The sequence below is a fragment of the Lissotriton helveticus genome, chromosome 1_1, assembly GCF_964261635.1.
Source record: "Lissotriton helveticus chromosome 1_1, aLisHel1.1, whole genome shotgun sequence".
Lineage (NCBI taxonomy): Eukaryota > Metazoa > Chordata > Amphibia > Caudata > Salamandridae > Lissotriton > Lissotriton helveticus.
This window is the reverse complement of record NC_136057.1, coordinates 1,320,332,776-1,320,351,839: the sequence shown is the minus strand read 5'-3', so window position 1 is coordinate 1,320,351,839 and position 19,064 is coordinate 1,320,332,776. Positions and strand designations below refer to the sequence as shown.

The following is a 19,064-nucleotide window of genomic DNA, read 5'->3' as shown; positions in this document are numbered from 1 at the left end:
GCCCCATGGGAACAGTCCAGTCCGAACTACAAAAGCCATGTCCTTCCCAGAACGGAAACAAGCATCCGAGGACCGGCCCGGTTTCGAGGTAACAGCTCTCTTCAGCCCGGCTCGCTTGATTCCAGTGGTGTGGAGTGCCTGGGACTCACGTCTGAGCATCCCCAGTACACTTAGAGCGGTAACTGCAAACACAACAATGATGGACAGAATGTGGATCAATGTCACACATTCACCCCAGTCCAAAGATCTGGGCCCAAATCCATCGTTTTTCCACTCCACACCACCCTGGGTTAGACAATGGCGATATGCAAATCAGCGCTGACCCTGTGCCCCATGGGAACAGTCCAGTCCGAACTACAAAAGCCATGTCCTTCCCAGAACGGAAACAAGCATCCGAGGACCGGCCCGGTTTCGAGGTAACACCTCTCTTCAGCCCGGCTAGCTTGATTCCAGTGGTGTGGAGTGCCTGGGACTCACGTCTGAGCATCCCCAGTACACTTAGAGCGGTAACTGCAAACACAACAATGATGGACAGAATGTGGATCAATGTCACACATTCACCCCAGTCCAAAGATCTGGGCCCAAATCCATCGTTTTTCCACTCCACACCACCCTGGGTTAGACAATGGCGATATGCAAATCAGCGCTGACCCTGTTCCCCATGGGACCAGTCCAGTCCGAACTACAAAAGCCATGTCCTTCCCAGAACGGAAACAAGCATCCGAGGACCGGCCCGGTTTCGAGGTAACACCTCTCTTCAGCCCGGCTAGCTTGATTCCACTGGGTTAACTGGGCCAAATCCGTGATCTTCCCTCTAACCCCCGCTATGTCCCCAGTGACACTAGATTTTACATTGCAATGGACCACTGACTCCATACGTTATTTCGGTATACGAGTACACACAAACTCAGACCTGGTGATCAGTGAGAACTATGAGAAGGCGATCTCCCAGCTTAAAGAAGTTGATCGCTGGATTTGCCTCCCCCTGTCACTAATAGGCCATATTTCTCTAATGGTTTTTGTTTTTATTTCTAAACATTCCAATAGTACTTCTGAAACCTATATTCCAGAGTATCCGTACATTACTAATTAAGCTTGCTTGGGTGGGGAAGCAACCTAGAGTCAGTTGGATTACCATTACATTACCATACTCCATGGGTGGCCTCAACACCCCTGATTTAGAAATATATAAAAGAACTGCACAAAGTACCCACGCCCATTACTGGATTTACAGCCTACAGACTCTCCCGCACTTATCGAGCGGGTGGCAGTGGACCCTCGTATTCTACCAAAAAGGTTGTTTGCTCCCTCCGTTAGGAAAATTGGTACTCTGGACTATATTAAATCAGCTGTACATGCATGGCATGATTTATTAACAGACAGGCTGGGGGCTCTTATGTATTCTTCCCTAATACCCATGGAGTGGTGCCACTGGCTTTCGTTGTTCATGGACAAAGAAGTCATACAGGCGATGGCAAAACTAGTCATACACTAGGTTGGTGACCTATTCACAGATGGGGGTTTGCAGGAGTGTGTGGATATAATGACTGGAGGCACTGCTGTGAGGCAACCAAGCACATCTCACTTAATGGTAGGCATCGCCTCATACATTTTAAATTCCTGAGCAGGGTCTATTACACTCCGGAGAGGCTATATCGTTTTGGCCTCAGAGATTCAGTGGCTTGCTATCGCTGTGAGGTAGGTAAAGCTGGGTTCCTCCAAGTGACTTGGCAATGTTCAAAGATCGCAGGTTTTTGGGATAAGATCATTGGCATACTTAATGAGGTTACAGGACTCACACTAGCTTTAGACCTGCTACTCGCTTTATTGGGTTTCACTTAAAATCTATAAAAAGATGTTAGACGGCTGGTGGCAATGGGACTCCTACTAGCTAAGCGAAGAATTGCAATACGTTGGGCTAAAGGTCCACCCCCGAAAATAACTGATTGGTCCAGGGATATGCCGTACTGTAAAAGGAATTCAGAAATTTACAATGAGTTATTGTCGCCACTGAGTTGCCCTAAACATTTCTAGGGATTATATCAACAGTATTTAGTAGGTAGGGAAACTGGGGAAGGGGAAGGAAATGTGGTTGCTTAGGCGGCGATGAGGTCTTAATCATTTTCTCTCTTATGGGTTGAGGCAGCATTTAATTTGTATGTATACAGTTGACGAATAATGTAATACCACCATGAGTACTATCATATGTAGGCTATTCCACAATCTGCAATATCTTGATGCAACTGATGGCCATTAATGTTATATACTGTCATGTACTAATGATATACTGTAAAAGTTTCAAATAAAATAATTTATTTTTAAACGATTTTGTGTGTCAGTACTCACCTTTGTTATAAATGCGGCCGTTAGATGTGGCCCTCCAGCCTCATGGGCCACCTCCAATAGCACGCCCTTGCACAATCTTCTTGGTCTTTATGGACATTTCCTCCGCATTTGATTGAGTGAATAGAAGTAAGCTGTGGTGGATCCTGCTCTCCATTGGGGGGACAGAGGCATCGTTTTCTTCTTACATGATTTACACAGAGACACTAATGGGGCTCTGCAATGCTCAGGACATCAGAAGGTTTCACGCACCTTCCCTATATGGAGTAGGGTCTGCCAGGGTTGTATCTTGGCCCCATTTTTATTTAATATCTATATTAATAACTTGGAGAACACCTTACTGGAGACCAAGGTCGATTTTTCTCAGGTGGGATGGCAAGAGCTCCCAGTTCTGCTGTACGCAGACAATGCTGTTTTAATGGCCAGGACCGAACGGGGCCTGCAAACCAAGTCTCTTTTGTTCATTTCATGAGGGATCAGGACTTGAAGGTTAACAACTCTAAGTCCTATCCCATGCAAGTGGGGGCCCATAGCAGCAGACCTTCTACCTTTAAGGTAGGGCTGTCACCGATCCCAAAGTGGAGTGTCTTTTCCTCCCTGGGGGTTTTGATAGATGCTAAATTGTAATGGGGTCCCCAACTCATTTGTAAGAAAAATTACCTGGCACAAGACATCTGCAGCCATATTTAACTTTGCCTCTAGAATAGGGAAAAGACTGGTAGGGGTCCTATTAAAGATCAATAGGGCCAAGTGCATTTCTAAGGCACTTTATGGCAGCGAAATCTGGGGGTATACTAATACAGACGTTCTCCAAACTGTGGAAAAGAAGTTCTTTGAAACAACTTTTATCTATCCCCCAGGGTTCTCCCTACTTCACTGTACACGAGGAGCTTGGCATGACTTATATTACTGATTTAACAGCATTCGCCCGAGGCCCTATAGTTAAAAAGGTGGACAGATTAGGGGATCACGTTAAATAAAGCGATCTTAAAAGACTGCTTGGCCCTAAATCATGGCCCTCATGTTCAGTGGCTTAAATATATTGAAGGAAGTCTAATGAGTATGGGAAGAGGAGACCTTTTACTAACCAAGGACCGGGACAATAAGACGGATTTAAAACACCATTAAGGTGGCCTTCTACAAGCAGCAGATTGTGGCTAGAGAAGGGAAGGAGCTTTTGAAATTAAGTGTTCGTCGTTTTATTATGCTAAGAACAACCCATCTGGAGGAGCCGTATTTACTGAGTTTTATAAATTCATATGATAGATTTTTATTGACTACGTTTAGGTTTGACCTTTTTTATCTTCTTTTAGCCCACCCTAGGGGACAAAGTAAGGGTCAAACACTTCAGCCCTGTGGTTGCGATGGAAAATCTCCACAGGAGTTGGTACATTTTACAATGTTCTGTAGTTTTCATGATACCCCCAGGAAGTCTTTTCTAATTCCGGTTTTTAAAAAAAGCTACTTTTAGGCAGGTGCGACCCGCTTTTATTTTTTTACAAATGCTTACGGGCAGCACTGTTTCTTACGTACTTAATTTTCTAAAATCTGCTATTAGACTCCATCTGTGATTAGCTAGGTTTTGTTATGCCTACCCTTCCCGACACTATGCACTTTGAAATGTTTGGCTTTTATGTTTGATCCTCTTTCCTAGAGTGGTGCTATATTGTGCCCTTGATCAAATCTTAATCAAAGAGCTATTGTATGTAACCCATTTCTGGCTTTGCATTTGTGTGTTCCCGTATTTATGTCCTTGTATTTTGGTATGCTGCTGAAAGGAGTGCTATTTATTGTATTTCTTTCGTGCTTTTATGGTTTTAAAATCAGAGACGGAATAAAGATGGCACTACTACTAATATTACTACACTGCTGTCAAGTGTGCTGGAGTACCAAATTGGGTGCATGCATTGCACACAAGAAGATTAAAAAATCCATACAAAGAGATTTTATTCTCTGAGCTTGAACGAAGAGCACTAGTGATTGCATCACCACAAGATGAACATCCACAAAGAACAGTGACAGAAAGATCACAACAGCAGCAAGGAGAAGAAAGGGGTGAAGAACTGCAGACAGCCGCATTGAATCAAAAGTCTGCTCTTTCACAAAGTGGCTTTGAAGTCTCTGACAAAAAAGAAGAGACCAGACCTTAAATTGAGAAAACTATGGAGACAGCATCAGCACAAACAGATGATCTGTGTGAAGGAACAAACACTGAAACAAGAAGAGTCTCCCACAAATTTGAATGGCTATGAAACTATGGTCAAAGGAAACTGGGAACAAGTGTGTCGTGGTTCGAATATCACTGACTATCACTGAGGCGACAGACTCAAGTGGTGGAAGTGACACAGAAGAAGATCCACAATGACTGGGAAGATCAAAGCGAATGAGAGTGCTTTGTCCAAGGTATTCTACACCTGAGTGGACTTACTACGTGAATCAAGTGCTAAACGTATCAGTGGATGAAGTGAAATAGATGCAAGATTATTATAGGTCCTATTTTCGTAATAGCAGTGTTAAAGATTATAATAGTGTCAGTAAGGTTCTATTTAACATCTGATAAAGAAATTAGATCTACAAATGTAACTGCAACATTCACACGCACAACAGATGAGGAGCAATTGAAAACATCATTTGCAAGCTACAAAAGACATGATTACACAATAAACATTTAGGGGCCGATTATGATAGAGGATTTTCCGCCTCCTCCGGGCCGGCGGAAGCCACCGCCGGCCCGGAGGAGGCGGAAAATCCTCTGCGGAGTCACCAAAGACCCACCGCCGCATTACGATGGCTGGTGGGTCTTGGATTCTGTCCGCTGCTTTTCCGCCGCGGTCGGATTACAACCGCGGCGGAAAAGCTCTCCTTTGGCTGGCAGTGTCTATCAGACACCACCAGCCAAATTAGGAAGCATTAGTAAACATGCTTTTCCGCGGCGGTTTTTCCGCCGTGGAAAAGCATGTGTACTTTTGCTTTTGGGGGCCCGTTGCGGGCCCCCAGGGCGTAGGCGGGTGGGGGGTGCACATGGGGGGTACCTATGGTACCCCCCAGCATTTACATGCACAAAGCGGCAGGCACCGCGCGGTGCCTGCCGCTTTGTGCATGTAAATGTTACACATGCACTTTTAACATTGCGGCGGGTGCTGCTTGAAGCAGCACCCGCCGCAATGTTAAATATCCAGGATGTGACCGCCAGGGTGGCGGTCACATCCTGATTTGCATGGAGGGACCTCCGCAGTCCATGCGGACGGTCCCTCCACCTCTGGGATGGCGGATGGACGCAAGTCCGTCCGCCATCCTAATCGGCCCCTTATTCTAGATTAGTGGAAGAATACACACAGATTATGGACGCAAAGCACTGTTCTGTCTGCACCCACTTACCATCATCAGCTGCAGGAAAGGGCACCTACAATCATATTCCATTGTCATATACAATCACATGTAGTATATTGTTTACATTTGTATATAGGTGAGAACATTTTTAATATTTCTAATCAAATGATGATTCAATACTTTCTAGAGTATTATTACAGCAAAGCATAAATGTAAAGCATACATTTACAAGCAAAAGAAATGGACACAGCTTGGATTACTTTAGACAGTCTATGCCTATAGATAGTGTTAAGGTTTACAACAACAACCTAACCTGTTTAATAAGACCGTTAGAGAAAGTCTTTTTTATATGGCATTAGAGGGAAGAAACGCTTACATGTCACATAGTAAAGATAGGGAAGAAGATGTTTTGAAAAATGTTTGGGAGAGATAAGAAGACGAGTTTAAGACGAAAATGGTCTCCCTAGGCTGAAATTAGACAGTAGACAAAAAGGGAAAATCTGTGTGTACAAAAGAGAACACATATTAGAACTAGACATTTGGGGATTAGTAGCTGGCAACACACAGATTAGTAGCTGGGCACACACATTTGAATTCATTGGGGCACAAGGCAAATTGTACAAGGGGAAAATACTGCAATTCCAGGAGTTTATTTTGTTTGTGGACAAGATCCTTAATTCCAGTTACCTGCTGATTGTGAGGGTATTTGCTATTTAGCTGGATTGCTTCCTAAGATGTATCATATATATATATATATATATATAGTTTAGATGCATTACCAATGACACCATTACACAGACACACAGACAGTGCAGAAGATAGAACCTAGAGGCTATTATCAAGCACGGCGTTAACATTAAAGCGGCAATAATGGGCTTGATAATATGCCGTAGAGAATGCCCATAGAAGCCTATGTTCACACCAGAACATGGGCTTCTATGGGAATTCACAAGGGCGTAATATCAAGCCCATTATCGCCACTTTAGCTGCCGTTTTCTGCTGTTGTTGTTTGATAATATGCCCCTCAATTAGTGGGAGACATTTTTGGTGCAATTATACCACCAACAGGAGTTATACTGAATGACGTAAAGATGATAAAACTTTCAATAGTTATGAACAAGCTGATAACCAGTACGTCTTGAGCTTTATTAGTTGTAAATGGCGAATTTGTAACTATTAGATTCATGGTTTTGCGAAGCAGGTTAGCATTAGACATTTTGCTTGCAAACAAAGGTGGCGTCTGCAAGATGGTTAAATTCAGCATTGTTCATATATCCCTGACAAAAGCAAGAGAATTCAAGAATTCGCAAAGAACATTTCTGATCTAAAGCTTGAATAAGAACAATTAGAAGCACCTTGTAATTTGTAAAGTTTTGGAAAGTGATTTCACACAATTGTAAACTTGTTTGTCACTGAAGGAATCCAAAAAGCAAATTTTATGTCATTTATAATAGAAGGGCTTTGTTTTCCTTATTTGCGTTTCTTAAAGGCTGTAGATATTACATTAACAGAATAAAGAACAGGAAATAGAAAGGAAATAGCATTGAATTATCACATCAATGAAAAATACAAAAAATCAAAACAATTTAAAAGTTTAAAGGGAAAAAGTCAAGTCTCAACTGAAGATGAAAGGGAGATCTAAGCGTTATCACATGCAAAAGTGTGATGGTTAAGGTACCGATCAGAGAGGGGAATTGATAGGTAGTTTTATTAAAATGCAAAATAATATAGTGAAAATGATATGTGCAGTATTAACGTCCAATTTATCCAGAACCAAAATCACATTTAAAAATGTGCATTAGTTGTAACCAGATATACCTATTTGTACTAGGCCTCAAAATGCTTCAAGCAGCATTGCTTCACAGTTGGCCTGACTACATGTGCTGAAACACGCATAAAGTGTCAAGATTTAGATCCCCTCGCGCCTACCTAATGCCGAAAACTACAACTCCCATGAGCCTTCCCTGAGGGAGGTACTTAATGACCTCACGCGCAGAAGCGAATGCGCGTAATTCTGTGTGTTTCCTGTTTCTGGGGATGCGGTCAGCACTTCCTGATCTCTCTCGTTGGCTTCCTGAAGGAGAATCCTGTCTCGTCTTGGTTCTTCCTTATTCACCGTGTTTGGTGAGTTACACGGAGCGGCTGCTCCCTCCTTCTAGTACCGGAACGCAGTGTGTCGGCTGACCACACGTTACCGGTTACTCTTTGTATCTCTTACTGCTGCCGGATTTGCCGAGTTCTTCAGCGCGGCTGCGCTTTAGGATGTGACGGAACGCGGTGTGTCGGCTGGCCACGCGTTACCGTTTGATACGCCATCATCTGGTTGATCCGTTGCGGGGCATTGTGGTGTTCTACATGTTGCCGTGACATTCGGAAGCTTCATTCCTGATAGCGGAACGCAGTGAGTGTCTGCCACGCGTTACCGTGTATGATTAATCATATCTACGTTTGCAGCGGAGTAAGATGTGTTTGGGGACCACTTACTGCCGTGAATCCTTACAAGTTCTTTTACTTTACTTAAGTACAGCGGAGAATTGTGGTGGCCACTACGTTCTGCCGTATGTACGACGTTCTTAATTGGATTAACACTACTGATCATTATCCTAGTCGGAATATGGCTATACAATATTCCAGGAACTAGGAACCTTGTTATTATCCAAAGAGTACTGGAGGTCTTTGTTCTTGCTGAACTCCTTTTGTGTTTAGAAAGACAGACAGTCTCACCTATTATTGAATACAGACGTTTCTTGTTCAAGAGAAGAGAAGTGAGCTGATTCGTATGTTTTATTTCTTTTCTTGATCTGCTGAATGCTGGTTGGCTTCTTAGTTAAGGTGTGTTTATGGGTCATTGGACCGTTTCTTCGTAGCGAGAATTTATGAGAGAAGCAGTTTCGCTTACATGCCTTGTATAACCTTGTATTTTGTTCTTGTGTCATTTCAGAGCCTTTGTCCCAGCAGATCCTCCCCTTCCCTCACCTAATGGTTCAAACTCCCTGTATTCTATAATCAGGGTGTTGGGACCATTTGGAGGTGGACGCCTAATAGCAACAACCGGATCCTGTGGAGCGTAATCTTGACATAAAGTGTTTAATACTTGACCTTTCCATAGCCATCCTTTAATGAATGCCTCACACAACTCTGTAAAATGTTTCTGCTTAATACAATAATGTCCTGAAATGATTTTTTAAATCTTACTTTTAATAGAATTATGAAGCATAATCACACAAGAAATACAGTGCATGATCTGAAAGGTTGACTTTTAACATTTTTGTTTTATTTTCTAACTGAAGATGTTGTGCTAAATAATTTCTCGTTACAACAGAGGTTTTGATTTTGCACAGTTCATTGTTAAGTTAACATACAATCTACCTTTTCAGAAGGTTAGAGATGTAGTTATGCTTCTGGGAAAGGAGATCTAAATCGAAAGACCTGGTGTGAAGTCAAATTGATTCAATAAAGTTGCACGCTCGATAATAAATGTCTGCTGTCCATTGTGATTTGCGTGAGAAAGTAAAGAGTGAGCCTGTGCTCAGAAAAATACAGAAAGCTGATTGGGCGAGAGGATGAGAAGATGCAACAGGGGCTGCATCATTTTCTTTTCGATTGTTTATAATAATACGCGCTCCTAGAGTAGGTTAACTCTTTTTGCCTAACCACTTCCCAGACCTATTTCCTATGCTTTAGGTACAGACATTCTGGCCAAACCTTTTTGCTGGGTGCAGTTGCTATTGCTGCTGCAGACATATCCTGTTTTATTTTCATTTGCACTGAGACTCTACAGAGTTTCATAAACTTCTCTTTATGGGAATTTCTGCTTTGATTGATATTGATTTTGAATTGAATTTTGAGCTTTATGCACTCTTTTCTCTCTAACGTGAACACTTCAGGAGTTTTTACTGACACCATTTTAGCCCATTCTTAGAATAGGGATTATTTCCTTTATGGAACACGCCTAATGCATTATTCTGATTTTGAGCTAAGCATATTTTTATTATCAATTCTGTTAAATGATTGAAATATTGAACTAAGCGAATAAAAGAGAATTTACTAAACTTTGAATACCAACACAGGCCTTAAAAACTAACTTAAGCATTCATTATTGACTGAATTTAGAGTAGAAATTGTGATTAGGATTTATGTGATGATTTGCACCTGATCTTCTCTAACACGGCATCCAACGTTTGTCACACTTTGACCACAGACATAAAGATAAAGAAACCAAGCATGGATCAGGTCCTTTGTGAGATGGTAAACTATATTATTTAAACCGATTTCTGCTCCAGCAAGGTCTACTGTAAAGACTGAAAAGATGTGGGACAGCAAGGATCCCTGAGGGTCTCTACACTCCAACGTCTTAGGTTTAGATGAAAATTGCTTAATTCTAACATACTTTGTTTGCTCTTCTAAGAAGAATATGATCCACTGCAACGCTTTATATACAGAACCTTGGAAGAAAGTACCTATGCTGATTTACTAGAAGAGAAAAGAAGGTGTTCCTGAGCCCATCTCTTTTACAGTTGAGCCCCATCTCCCTTTCTGCCTGCTTCAGTGACATTTAATCCTGCAGCCTTGAATCTCAAGGGCCTGATGGGAACACCATGTTGTCCTTCCTTACAGACAGTGGTGGGCTCTCCTCCCAACCTTTAACCGCAGCTGTACCATCCTCTGAAGCCACCTGCGAATAGACATGAACAGAGACATACTTGTGCTTTTTGGGTATGGCCATGGTGGCAGTGTCCTGGTGTGTGTGTCGTTCAGTTAAGTACAGGGTCAACAAGGAGCATGTGAACAGAAGGATCAGTTCTGCTGAACCTCTTTGTCCCAGCTAATAACAGAAGTCCTGTCAAAGATCTCCATTCTAGTCTTACTTTGATGCTTAGTAATTGTCTGGGCACAGAGGCCACTAACAGATATGGTGAAACTTGCACTACAATAAAACAAATCAAATACAGGTAGGCAGCTCTTTTTAAACTTCTTTCACTTTTTCTTCACTTAAATATCAAGTCGGTGCTTTCTGTCTATGTACAATTCTACACACCATTCCAGATGCAAATTACACAACAAAGGCCTTCAGGTGCCTTTCCATCCTAGGCTTTCAACCAAAAAACTATCTCTTGAAGCCAGTCATCTGAAAATTAAAATCACTCTTATATTCCAAAAAGCCCCAAATCCAACATTTCTCAGCAGTAGAGACATACCAACCATTGACACTGGTGGATGCCTCGATGTATGAATTATAAATGCTACGAACCTTAAATCTGCCTTCTGAAGCTGTCCCATCTACACAATTGCCATTACTATATGTAAATATTAGAATCAACCCCACAGCACAGAAAGCCACAGAAAAAACAGATAAGCTTAATGTGGGTATACCTTTGGTCCACCTGAGGAGGCTTGAGAAATATGGAAAACAGAGTTGCAGTCCTTGTTTCCCTGTTACATCAATTTGACAAAGAGTGATATCTCAAAGTAACTATAGTAAGCCAGGATATTAATATCTACACATCAGAGTACACATAGTCAAACTCTGTCTCACTTTATTGCGTTCTTGTTGAGTAAGTAGGAGGATATGTTTGCTGCAATGCAAATAGGGCATAATCCTGGATATTTGGTTGTATTTTGAGAATTTTCTCCCACTGCTAATTCGCACATTCATATTTGTACAAATGGCATGACAAGAAGCTAAAAGCAAGTCAGGAAATAATTTTATTATCTGCCCCAAATTTTCACCTAGCAAATGACTATAGTAAACAAATCAAGTTTTCTTCGGTTTTTGGGATAGGGAGAAATATTAGAATAGAGCAAACTGAACAATTGTTACTTAACTGTAAACAGGTGGTTCTCCAGTATTGGTGTCTTTCTGGAGGGGTGCTTGCGCCTGATTGGCTGTAGTTTGGACTAACATGACAGTGATATGTTGCAAATGTTTTCTCTCTCCATGTATTCCCATGTGGGAATTATGACCTGGTATTTGCAACTGTCTCTAGTGTGTATTTTTATATGTTATGTTTTTACATACATATTTTATTGGGATTTTATTGATATTTTATTTACCGTGGGGCTCCCACTTCGCCGACGGGGAATATTCAAGCATGTGAATCTATGAAAGACACCCTAATACTGGAGAAGTTTAATTTCAATGCAATTTTTTTATGAGTATTGTTGAAACAACTTAAAGGTTTTTAGAAAGCTTTTAGGAGAAACTTATGAAATACCCCAAAATGTAGATTCAACCAGAGTCGCACTGGCCTATAGGTGCAATCATGTAGTGCCGGATGGGCTGGTCTGACAGGTCAGTGTAAGGGCTGTTTTTTTAGCAGTTTGTTGGCCTGTTTTATAGCAAAGTGAGATTTTGCTTTAAGGTTGATTTCCATCATATTAATACAGGCATTGTGTAGACCAAATACAAATGCATGGAGTCTTCCAAACCTTGCAAAATACCCATACCGTGTGCCTTTACAAATTCAAAACTGGTCTGATTTGCAAATGTGGGCCACTTTCGTACCTATCTGTTTAACTAATGAGGGACCCTTTTTTTTCAGTGCCCGGGGCTATTTCTTGTCCCAGTCCGACCATGGATTTGACTTTATAGACTGGAGCACTATGTCTCTGCAGTGATTTATGTGTGTGTTTATAAAGAACGGGTGCATTGCTCCTTCAGTGTGCTTTCAAGTCTTGATGGGTTCTAACCTCAAAAGCATCCCTTAGGCTTTCAGTGGCAACTATAGCCGGTCCAGCACTTATTTGCACATAATTTAGTTCCCATAAACACATTTTAGCATTTTGGTGTGCCAAAATGTAAAAGCTAGGATACATTTGCTCTCCGTAAGTATTGGCATTTCCTCACCTGAAGGCTGGCTGCAAACACCGACATCATGAGCATAATGATGTTTAAGTAGTCAGAAATTACATCCCACCATGGTTTCAAGATCCTTAACGCTGGGTTCTGTGAGCTGAAGACAGTCAGGTCTGTCAAAAAAATCATGTTTTCTAAAAAAAAAAGAAACAAAAGAAAAACACACACACAACAAACATATTTTAATTGATGGTTTGTATAATGACACACTAACTTCCAGGCTTGAGATTGATGTATCTAGCATTAACAGTGATCAGAGGCACCTCTAGCAACCTTAATTAGGAGGGGAATGGCAGTTTTCACACTTTTCCGTCTAAAGTATGGCATCTACCTAAGCAGTTTAGTCACTTAGATTAAGCATCAAAAGCAATTGTTTACTAAGATTAAGCGGTATAGAATGGTACCGACAGGGGCACTAAATGTTTTACAGCCTAACTACAGTTTAATAAAAAATATTCAGACGCAACCTATCTTCCCTCACAGATATACTTTTTTTTCACGGTTTATAAAGCAATCACTTCACCATTCTGACACTTTTTACGTATTTAAAAATGCTGCAATTGTTAAGCAAGGTGTAGATCTCGCTAGCCATGTGGGGCGGGGGGCTTACATTTACTGCATTTAGATGATGCAGCAGTCTTTGAAGGTGAAGATTTTAATTCTCCTATCACCGGGTCAGAGTCATGCACATGTGCATTTTTCTTAAAAATGTTTTAATTTGGTATACTCAAATCCTTCCCCAATTTTAAAACTCAACCTTTTTTTTCTGTCTTCAAGGAGAAAGTTGAAAAAAACTGACTCCTGCGAAAACAATCTAAATATTTTTGATTTTTCTAACTGTATAACAGTGCTCACAAAATTGTTGCATTTTCATCAATATTAGGGACATCCATTAAAAGCTGCATTGAAGCTTTCACAGAAGCAATGCAGAGGGCAAAAGTTTAAAAGCATGTTTCTACTTCGGTTTTAAGGCTATGCCTTGAGAAGCATCTACATCATAACCAAGTATGTATGTATATACACACACATATATATATATATATATATATTCACTGGAAAAAGTAAAGGTTACGGGCCATTCTAGTTAGGCTCCGTTTTCACACATACAAAACCATAGAAATTCAGCAGTTATAGTTACCTGAGCTAACTATAACTTACACCTCTGCAATGCACTGCTTTTGACCTCACAAATAATACCACTCATGACATGGTCAGTGGCATCACTGATGACATCCCAAATGACATCACTGGTGACAACATCCTGTGATTGTGAGTGTTTACTAAAAGTTGATGAGTGTTAAACATATATACTAAGGTGCCATAAAAGTGAAATTAGTATACTGTGTGTACTACTAATGAGTAATTCCACTTTTCAACATATATTATGTTAGTTACTGTGTTTATCCATGTGTGAGTTGGCATCTGAGTGGCGGTATGGGAGTGAGAGTGGGTGAGTGGGTGTGTGTGTGTGAGTGTATGGGTGCATAGTGGGTGTCTGAGTACCTGTGTGTTGGTGACTGACTGGTTGAGTGGCTGTATTGGTGAGTGTATAGGTGTGTTTGTTGGGGTATGGGTGAGTGAGTGACTGTATGGGTGATGAGTCACTGAATGGGTGACTGGCTTTGTAAGCGGCTGTATGAGTGAGTGACTGGGTATGTAAGCAGTAGTATGAGTGAGTGAATGGGTGTTTGGTCCAGTGAGTTGTTATGTGAGTGGCTGTATTGGAGAGTGAGTGTCTGTGTGAGTAGCTGCATGAGTGAGTGAACAGGTGTGTGAATGGTTGTATGGTTGTGTGGATGGGTATTTAAGTGATTGTGTGAGTGGATGTCAGAGTTGTATGGGTGAGTGAGTGTCTGTGTTGAGAGGCTGTATGCGTTAGTGAGTGGATGTGTGAGTGAGTGTATGGGTGAATAAGGGTGTGTGTGACTGGCTGTATGGGTGAGCGACTGGCTATGTGAGAGGCAGTATAGGTGAGTGAGTGGCTGTATGAGTGGCTATATGGGTCTGGGAATGGGGGAGTGAGTAGCTGTAGGAGTCTAAGTGAGTGTGTGAGTGGCTTTATGGGTCAGAGAGTAGGTGTGAGTAGTTTTGTGGGGATGTGAGAATGGATCTATGGCTCTATGAGTGGGTGTGTGAGTGCTCATGGGCGTCCTTACATTTTACATTACATTTATACATTTTTATTTTTTATTTTATTGCAGACGGCCCCTGATGATGGTACTAACAGTACCGAAATGCATTGGGCAGACAGAGAAACTGTGTTGTAAAAGATAAAGCAAAGAATATGGTACATGTAAAACCAGATAAAAAATGTATTAGATGTATTACATGTGGATATGATGAAATAATTCACACTAAAGAAAGTGTGCGCAAGCAATCATGAAAATGAGAATTATGCATTAAAACCAAGTATTGTTTACTGGTATATTGATGTGTAAAACGTTTTTCAAAATTGATAAGGTGTATCACACCAGGTGAACAGTGCACGGCTAGATGGGTTCATAACCCATCATAACATACATTCTGAGAATAGTATGACACTGTTCCCCTTGGTCACCCCGCAGACTGCCAATGATTACCTGGGGTGATGGACTTGCCCTTCTCCTTCCACTGAAGTGGACTGTTAGATGAGTATATATATGTATACAAACTATGATGAATATGCTGATTATGCGGTTACCTGAACAATGTAACCATGTTCGTTGGTCGCGATGTCTATAATACTGGTTCTATAACAGGGTGTTGGTGGAGCCCTATAGTAACTGAACATTGATTATTGTATGCAATGTGCTATGACGCGGGTAGTGGCCACTACCCCTAAGGCAACTGCACTTAGTTATGGAAACTACAGAGTTTTTGTTGAGTTTCTTTCGTTGGTTTGGTCCTCCTATGTTGTGTGGGGGAACCTAGTATTGGGAATTTTTTGGCGGATTGCGGGCTCGACTACAGGTGCTATGCGGGGTGTTCAGTGTACTACGAACGATATCAAGAGCAATGTGTGCGTTAGAAAACCTGATGGCGCAACCTAATAGATATAAATACACGTCCTGGAATGTGAGAGGTATGGGATTGATACACAAAAGGCATATAATTCTGGCACAATTTAACCAAAGGAAGGCACATATAGTCTTTCTACAGGAAACCCATCTTATACGAGCGGAAGCAGTTACGCTTCTAAAGAAATGGAGGGGCCAAGTATTTTCTATTTCTTACTCGACATTTGCCAGGGGAGCGGCGTTATGGTTCAGAAATGACACCTCCTTTACGCTCCTAGAACAAAGGGCTGACTCCAGAGGGAGATATGTGCTGTTACATGGCTTGTTAGACGGGGAACACATAGTGGTAGGGAGAATTTATGCCCCGAATACGTCACAGGACACATTTCTGGCAATCCTTAATACAGCATTGCTGGGATGGGAGGGATATCCATTTGTCTTGGGCGGGGATTTTAATGCAGTGCTGGATATAGAATTGGATAGATCACACCCTCCTTTGCAGGGCACGGGATGTAGGAAACAGGCAGATGCGCTCCAGACATGGGCTAGAGGATGGGAAGTAGTTGACATTTGGAGGGAGATACAACCCAGGGACAGAGAATACTCATTCTTTTCAGCGCCGCATGGCCTACATACTCGAATTGATCGACTATTCTGTTCACTGAAGCTACTGAGCCCAGTTCTGGACACCACACATTTGGGCAAAACATACTCAGATCAAAATCCAATTGAAGCTGCATTAATTTGGGGGAAGGTCCCAACGCCCATCCCAACTAGGAGATTACACCCCACATTACTGGAGGACTCAGTGTTCCACGATGCTCTCTCAACGGCCATAACTCACTACTTTACTGAGAACACTGATACAGCTAGCACACAACAGATTGAATGGGACGCCTTCAAAACTGTGATACGGGGGGGTGGCGATCAGTACGAAAGTCGGTGTGCGTGCGGCCCTTCTTGACAAACTCACGTCAGTAGAAAATAGGCTGGGCACACTGGAACAGGAAGCGGTAACGAATGACGCAAGCAAAACAGAGTTGCGGGAATTGCACGTAACACTGGGTGAGGTTTTGGAAGAACTCCGTGTCCTAGATTATAGATTATACACCCAGAAACAGCATGTAAATGCAGATAGGGCGGGCCCCTTGCTTGCTAGGATAATCAAGGATGCACTCCCATTCTCGAAATAGTTAACTTGAACAGAGATGTGATGCACACCCAGTTGGAAATTAATATCGCTTTTAAACAGTATTATGAGCAGCTGTATGCGACTCCGGATGAGGATGGAGAGGGGGAATATGAGGCGTTCTTTGATGGATTACAGCTCCCGAAATTAAGTGATGAACACGCAGCAGAATTAAAACGGCCAATCACAAACATGGAAATCAAAGCAGCAATTAAGGCCCTACCCCATAACAAGTCGTCGGGTAATGACGGATTGCCCATTGAATTCTATGCAGTGTATTCTGAGTTGTTGGTCCCTCGACTGCAGGACTTGTATCGGGTGGCGCTAGAAGATCGCTCCCTCGCCCTCACTATTTTGCAGGCGACAGTGGTCTCCCTTCCGAAACCAGGTAGGGACAGCAGAGACCTGGCGAGTTATAGACCCCTCTCACTCCTTAACACGGATTACAAGATTTTGAGTAAACTGTTGGCAACTAGACTATTGCAATATTCCCACAGATTGATAAACACTGACCAGTGTGGATTTGTCCCGAATAGGAGTACGGCACTTAATATTTGGAAGCTCCACCAGATAATGTCCCAGATACCCGCGGATGTTGCTCCGCATAGCTGTATCTCTTTGGATCTGTGTCAAGCATTTGACTCCCTACGATGGGAATATATGCTGAATGCGCTGCCTAGATTTGGGATTCCGCCGGAGTTCGCAAACTGGGTACGACAGCTATATATGAACCCAACGGCATGGGCTCGTACAGGGACCCACATTTCACAACAATACCGAGTAGCGAAGGGTACTAGACAGGGCTTCCCGCTCTGCCCTTATTATTTATTTTAGCGTTGGAACCTCTATTGCACAATCTCCGTGACATGGCGGGCCACAGAGGGATACTCATAAACGGGGAGGTGCATGTGGTCTGGGCATATGCAGACGATATCATTTTATTTCTTAACAACCTGGATGAGGTCTATGACCCTATTCCTGTGCTTTTTTCGATGTTCCAAAAACTTTCAGGACTCACAATCAATGAGTTATTAACAACAAGGGGTGGTGATGGACAGAGTCTCTGAATTAAGCAGAGTACTCTCACCCAGTCAAGAGATCAGGGCTAGATCCAACACCGTTTTTTAGCTCATTGCACCATCCCAGTTTCAGAACCTGGCTGTATGCAAATTAGTCTGTCCCTGGCCCAGTGCATCATGGGAACAGGGCAGACCAGACTACAAGAGCCAATTCTTACACTGGGAAGGAAACAAGCTTCCGGGGACCGGTTTCTGCCATTTCAGGCGTCTTCGGCCCGGCTTGCTTGAATCCTGATGGTGCAATGAGCAAGGGACTCACATCTGAGTATACCATTCCACGCTTAGGGTGGACAAAATTATTAACAACAAGGGGTGGTGATGGACAGAGTCTCTGAATTAAGCAGAGTACTCTCACCCAGTCAAGAGATCAGGGCTAGATCCAACACCGTTTTTTAGCTCATTGCACCATCCCAGTTTCAGAACCTGGCTGTATGCAAATTAGTCTGTCCCTGGCCCAGTGCATCATGGGAACAGGGCAGACCAGACTACAAGAGCCAATTCTTACACTGGGAAGGAAACAAGCTTCCGGGGACCGGTTTCTGCCATTTCAGGCGTCTTCGGCCCGGCTTGCTTGAATCCTGATGGTGCAATGAGCAAGGGACTCACATCTGAGTATACCCTTCCACGCTTAGGGTGGACAAAATTATTAACAACAAGGGGTGGTGATGGACAGAGTCTCTGAATTAAGCAGAGTACTCTCACCCAGTCAAGAGATCAGGGCTAGATCCAACACCATTTTTTAGCTCATTGCACCATCCCAGTTTCAGAACCTGGCTGTATGCAAATTAGTCTGTCCCTGGCCCAGTGCATCATGGGAACAGGGCAGACCAGACTACAAGAGCCAATTCTTACACTGGGAAGGAAACAAGCTTCCGGGGACCGGTTTCTGCCATTTCAGGCGTCTTCGGCCCGGCTTGCTTGAATCCTGATGGTGCAATGAGCAAGGGACTCACATCTGAGTATACCCTTCCACGCTTAGGGTGGACAAAATTATTAACAACAAGGGGTGGTGATGGACAGAGTCTCTGAATTAAGCAGAGTACTCTCACCCAGTCAAGAGATCAGGGCTAGATCCAACACCGTTTTTTAGCTCATTGCACCATCCCAGTTTCAGAACCTGGCTGTATGCAAATTAGTCTGTCCCTGGCCCAGTGCATCATGGGAACAGGGCAGACCAGACTACAAGAGCCAATTCTTACACTGGGAAGGAAACAAGCTTCCAGGGACCGGTTTCTGCCATTTCAGGCGTCTTCGGCCCGGCTTGCTTGAAT

General features: G+C 42.6%; 1 protein-coding gene across 2 annotated transcripts in view; it reads right to left on the bottom strand.

Annotated features, from left to right (window-relative positions):
- The window catches only part of LOC144823412 (volume-regulated anion channel subunit LRRC8C-like), a 259,653-nt gene that overhangs the window by 171,007 nt on the left and 69,582 nt on the right, over nt 1–19,064 (bottom strand). For both annotated transcript variants that reach the window (XM_078681904.1, XM_078681908.1), the window contains exon 3: nt 12,521–12,663. In XM_078681904.1, coding sequence (XP_078538030.1) covers nt 12,521–12,658 — 138 coding nt within the window. In that variant the 5' untranslated portion in view covers nt 12,659–12,663. The remainder of the gene's footprint in view (nt 1–12,520; nt 12,664–19,064) is intronic.